Source organism: Microtus ochrogaster, chromosome 22 (genome assembly GCF_000317375.1).
Source record: "Microtus ochrogaster isolate Prairie Vole_2 chromosome 22, MicOch1.0, whole genome shotgun sequence".
Taxonomy (NCBI): Eukaryota; Metazoa; Chordata; class Mammalia; order Rodentia; family Cricetidae; genus Microtus; species Microtus ochrogaster.
Window position 1 is genome coordinate 14,082,404 of NC_022023.1, and position 6,072 is coordinate 14,088,475.

General features: G+C 48.8%; 1 protein-coding gene across 1 annotated transcript in view; it reads right to left on the reverse strand.

The window, feature by feature from the left end:
* Arnt2 (aryl hydrocarbon receptor nuclear translocator 2) overlaps nucleotides 1-6,072 on the reverse strand; it is a 147,212-nt gene that overhangs the window by 107,597 nt on the left and 33,543 nt on the right. The window contains exon 2 of the mRNA XM_026784429.1: nucleotides 1,302-1,416. Coding sequence (XP_026640230.1) covers nucleotides 1,302-1,416 — 115 coding nt within the window. The remainder of the gene's footprint in view (nucleotides 1-1,301; nucleotides 1,417-6,072) is intronic.

Genomic DNA, 6,072 nt, shown 5'->3' on the forward strand with positions numbered 1-6,072 from the left:
ATTGGAAGTAATCTGGAATTTTTATTGAAAAAATTAATATTTTAACACCATACATATTCTTTCATTGAGCCATATGGCAGAACTCAGTCCACAGTTAGCAAGAACGTTGGCTCAGAGAGCAGGCGGCTGTCCATGAAGCCCTAGAGGCAAGCTGCAGCCTTGATTAGGTGGTGCCCACTAAGGAGACCCAGCAGCAGCAGACAGAAACACGGACTGCCTGAGAGAGTGTGCAGGATCAAGGCCTGGCCTTGCCACCATGCGCAGATTCTCAGCCCTCTGAATGCTCACAGTGACCATGCTCTTCCCATGCCCTTTCCCAAAGACCCCAGCACACACAGCGGTCTTTCTCATTAGCTGGCATTATAACACCACGGTGTCTCATCCTCCACCCCCAAACCCTGGTGTGCGCCTTGCCTCTGTGCTTTTTTTTAAGCATCACAGGGTTTGGAAGAAGCTCTTGGGATTAAAATGTGTCCAGGCTGCAGTCTTAGGGCTATGGAAGGTTTTATTCTGTTCTGTTCTCACCGAATAGACGAATCATGGGCGGAGTGTGTGACCAGAAACAGAGCAACATCATGAGGCAGCTCAGTTATTAATTATTAAACTGAAATTAAAAAAAAAGGATCAATGGGGAACTGGGTTGAGTAATACACTGAGCTGGACAATACCAGTTAATGTTTTTCCTTTGGTTGATTTGATTTGGGATCTGGGTACAGCCGCTAATATCATTCAGCATAAGTAGGTGCCGGTTTTGTTTCATCTGCTCCAAAGTAGTCTGTGACCTACCAGAACCAGTCTAGTCAACATAGCTTAATACTTATTCTCTTTATTGTCTGAGCCATATTCAACTTATCTGGCTGGCATTCAGGTGCCGGCTCCTTGCCAAAGGAATTTCTGCATATTCCTAGGAAAGATGAGCATCGGAAGGAAAAAGGTTCGAGGGCCCCATTAGATCATTTACAGTTCCTGGGGCTGGTACTGCCAAATGAGGCTGGAATGTTCTGGCAGTTGAGACTGAACTCCTCCCTTCTGAGAGCCGGGCCCAGTAGGACCCCACAGCGCACTCTCCCTATAAGGACAGGCAAACAGGCAAAAATCCTCAGCTGGGTGCCAGGACCCAGAATACGTAGAAGCAAATCATGTGCATAGTTAGGACGCTTGCAAAATCTAAACAGGATGCAAACTGCTGAGCTTTTACTCTCTAGGAGAGAGGGAGGGGGGAAACAATACTTTTCTAACAGATCAAGAGCATTGCTCAACTTTCACTAAGGCCAGTTCCTGGAAGCGCTGGGTCTGCTTACCCTGATCGCCGCTTTCCTCCTCGGGCAGGCATGGCTCCTGTCATCCTCACCTGTCCAGCGGCCGCCATGGGGGCAACAGGCAAGGTCACAGATCCAGGGATGTCTGAAGCCATTTCTGGATGTCAACAGAAACAAGACGTTTTTGTAAATGACATGAAAACCCAATAACAAGCAAGGAAACTGTCACACTTCACCCAAGAAAGCCCGCCCTTGGGAGGAAGTCCTTGGCCACCTTGCTCACTGCAGGTCGCTTGTCTGGGCCTGTCCTAGGCTCCGGAGCCTCAGTTTTTCACCTCTGCAACAGTACCCTCCGACCTCTCACCTCCACCTCACTTCCACACAGAGCCCAGTCCCCACCCTCAGGGAGGACTCAGAAAATCCCTGACTGTCAGACTCCATGAAGTCAGGGGTACTTGAGAGTCTCCCATTAGGCTTCATCATGAGGTTGCGTCACGCAGAGGCACCCAGATCTCCCTAGCCAGGCTTTTACAGGAACCAAATACCAACTTAAAGAGAATGCTGGGCGACAGAAGGGAGTGATTTTTTTTCCCCCCTATTCATCATGGTTAACATACTGTTTCTAATAAGCCAGACATCTCTGGAATCTCTTTAACACCAAGTTTTAAACATCCTTGACTTCAAATCAGTCACCCTGTCAAGGAGTTTCTTCTTCACACTCCCTGGGCTGTCAGCACCCTGCACTGACGATCAAGTCCCTATCAAGAGAAACTCTTGGAGCAGCCTCGCCGACAAGGTTCATTTTCCCTGGAATGTTTTCTGCTGTTGTTGCTCACTCTTAGCTCGGTCCTCTCTGGGGGCAGAAGGGACATAGCGGTCTATAGAGAGAAACTTCAGCAGGACAGTGGGGGATCACACGGCATTGGGCTCCTTTGAGGACAGAAAGGGATGGGCCACTGAGGCCGCTGCTGCACCCATCCTGGGGTTAGCACTGCTTTTCTCTACAGAAACCAGAAAGTCATGTGACAGACTTCCCAGAGGCTAAAAAAAAAAAACACATCTGAGCCATCCTACCCCCAAACTTTTGAAATCTTGAAAGACACCGATAACAACCTTAAATCAGCCCCTCTGCTGTGCTTGCAAAGCTTTGAGGACCGCGGTGGTCTTGAGTGCACACATTGGGAAAATATACAGGAAAAATCCCTCACTTGGGCAGTTTCTGGGTTGGTGACTGTGAGGTGGCAAGGCACAGGGACACCCTGACAAGCTTGCTTCTGACAAGGGTATCATATGTCTTTCTGAAATAGCAGCTGAACTCCCCAGCTTCTATTGAGTCTCAAGGTGGAGGTCAGGATGGTCTGTGGCAGACAAGGTTGAAGCGGCAGGTCACGACATCCTGAAGCAAGTTCTCCAGAGTAGTCATCCCTGCTAAGTTCCCAGGATGGAGGGCTCCAGAGGAAGCACATTGGGGAAAAGCTGAGCATCCATCTCATTTAAAAACGCCAATGCCCATTACAGACATACTGAGAAATCCTATGTGAAGAAGGTACACAGTAGATAATAAATGTCTGGGATTCTGGGAACACCTATTGCCTGCTATGCTAGGGCTCCAGGCAACACTGGTTTCAGCATTTTAAAGCCAACAACCTCAAAGCTTGTGAGTCAAGCAAATATCAGAGTGGAAGTGATCATGGCCGTCATCTGCAAACCTCACAAGGTCCATTGCTTCTCCAGGCCAGCTACTCCCAGCTCAGTAGGAGGGATGTGGTAACTGAAAGCCAATACCTGGCACAGCAAATGGTACATGATAATCACTAAAGTTTATTTTAGGAAAACAAAATTGCCAATTGTGATCCAACTTGCAGAAAGCGAAAGCCCCCCCCCAAACCCTGGCTGGCAAGACAGAGTGGGGGAGGTAATTTTGAAGATCCATTCCTGTCTGTAAGGGACACAAGGCAAAGACAATGAGATGGCTTTGCACAAGCATCCTGTTGACCACAGCATGTCCATCCCACAATCCAGGATCTCTCCCTCCCTTCTTCCTTTTCCTCTCTAGTTTCTTCCTACTGAAAGCATTTCAGTAACGATGACCGACAAAGGGTTGAGGGAGGACCAAGTTGATTTACAGTCAAACAGTTCCAAATAGCTGCTCAGACAGGTGCCAGCTACCAGAACGACTGGGCCACTACCGATCACAGTACCAATGACATGCTCAAAATATCTATCTTGTGAAGTCATTTTTTAATGAAGACTAATGTATGCAACAAGCCAAACAATGGGGAAAATAACCATCCAAACAACACAACTAAAGCCATGAACGCAGTGTTGGTGAACAGCTTAGTGTGTACTGGAACTTAACTGGGAAGAGGTGCTGGTTGGACACAGGCATTCTTTGTGTCATGTGACACATGTCCCGTGTCGACATTTCACAATTTAGTTAAGGGGAAGATAATTCCATTTTAATCCAGTGCCATGTTAGTAACCATAATACAGTTCTAGACCTCCAATCAGCGAAATGGAAGATGCAATCCTTGAGGCTTGCCTTCATGTTAAAGGTTAACTGTTTCCCAAGTCAGTTTTTAGGAGACACTTTTAATAAATTCCAACAAAACAGAAAGCAGGTCTCTCTCTTCTGACTAGGTACACCCATGTGGTCTGCTGGTACCTCCCTTGGAAAGATAACTGCCTGCCTGCTTTCTCAAACCTGGCCGCTGTTCCCTTTAACTGATATATAAGCATGCAAAGATGGCAGGGTTCTTCTGGAAGATGCTACAGAAATGTTCCTGGCCAGGTCTGAGCCATGGCCTGGTACAGCCAAGATGCCCAAATACTAACAAGCAGAGTCACCCTGTGGAACACTGTCGATTTGCTCCAGGGTTTCTGAATTTCACACTTAATTAAGGAGAAAGGGACCCTGGTGAGCCAATTGCATGGGAAAGAAATCATCCCTCAGAGCCAGTAAGATCAGAGTGGCCACCACCACACTCTGCAACTGGGGTCCATGAAGACGGCCTTCCAGGAAGACAATGCCACAGCACAAATGGAGACATTTAAGTATCCAGGCCCCACAAGAGAATCTGGGGACTGAGGGAGTGTGTGGTGTGCAGTGTGGTGTGTGTGTGTGTGTGTGTACATGTGACAGTGCACGCATGCATATGTGTGTAGGAGCCAGAGCTTTACATTGGTTAGGTGTCCTCCTCCACTGTTTGCCACCTGAATTTTTGAAACAATCTCTCGCTGAACCCGGAGCTCACTGATTCAGCTAAGCTTCTGGCAGCGAGACCCCGGGATCCTCCTGTCTCTCTCCCTGCTGCTGGGACTACAGACAGGCACCCCCATGCCTGGCTTTTTCCATGGGTAGTTCTGAGCACCAGAACCCAGGCTATCATGCTCGTGTATAGCAAGCACTTGACCAGCTGAGCCATTCTCGCAACCTCACTGTGTGCTATCTTAGCATTAGTTTAATATGCGTCAATTGGACGTCACAAGCAGACTAGCAAATGTTCAAACTTTCACGAGGAACACAGAAAAGACTGTAGTGTAGTCAGTGAACTGGAGCAATGCATGCATGGGTCCGAGGCTGAGGAAGGGGAGGGGGGGCTTTCCAACAGGCATGTCCAGTGATGAGCAGATTGGCTTGGTAACAATGACAGAATTTTGTTCAAGATTTCTATTAGGTACTGTCTTTCTGGAACCTGTCCACCTTCCTGTCATGAACTTGACTTCCATCCACCCATGAAGTAGATACAAAGGCATCCCTTGTCACAGGCTGGAGAACTCGGAGCCTGCTCAGGTTTTAGCCACGCACTATGGAACTGTCTTCCTCAATGTGCCCAGGCAGAAGTGGGGTGCGCTGGCAGACCCCTCCCAGCTACCCCAAGAGATGAACAGACACTGAGGTTCTAAACCATGGTCCCAGTAAGAGGGTGTGTGGCACACAGGAAATGCCATGGTTTGGGGTCGCTCAGCTGAGTTGCAGGGTTATGGGGAGTGACTTAACTCACCAAGCTACAAAGTCAGGCAAATACCTACATCCTGGAGCTGCTGTGAGGACAGAAAAGCATGTATAATATCTACCAGAAGAAATTTCCCATCTCTCTTATTTTTCCCCAGGAAAAGAATGTCTTTCAATAGAGCTCTTTCTCTGTGCATCTGTCTTCACACACACACACACACACACACACACACACACACACACACACACACACACACACACAGAGAGTGGGAATGTTTCATAACCTTTGAGCAAATCACTTGTGTCCGTGCCTTGGTCTGCTAGCTGAAAAGTGGGAGTAACCGTGCGCATGTCTGAAGTCACGAGGCTCAGAGACATTGATGTGTGGGCACGGCACTCAGATGTGGCGCCAGGCACAGAGTAAGCGTGCTTAGTCAGTTAGACACACCCACAGGTGCTAACAATTATCTTACCATAAGGCTCTTCCCTGCACGTCTGGGATTCTTGTCTTTCTGGTCCTGTCTCACAGATGTGCAGGGAAGGCTACGTTTTGGGACCCGTGTTCCTCCCGAAGCGCTCACCTGGGACAGCTGTCATCAAAGCACGAGAACGGAGACCGCGTGAGCCTGGACTGCCTGTGGTGGGCTTCCTCCTGGGCAGAGCGGGTGCAACCCCTCTCTGTGCCAGTTGGCACCTAGCTACATCTGAGGGACGGGTCAGCCGACCAGGCACGGTATCCTCCAGTGGAGGTGTGTGAAGCAGTGAGCCCCCACTTTCCGTGAAACAAGCACTCTTCACCTCTCCCCTCCCTCTCTCTCTCTCTCTCTCTCTCTCTCTCTCTCTCTCTCTCTCTCTCTC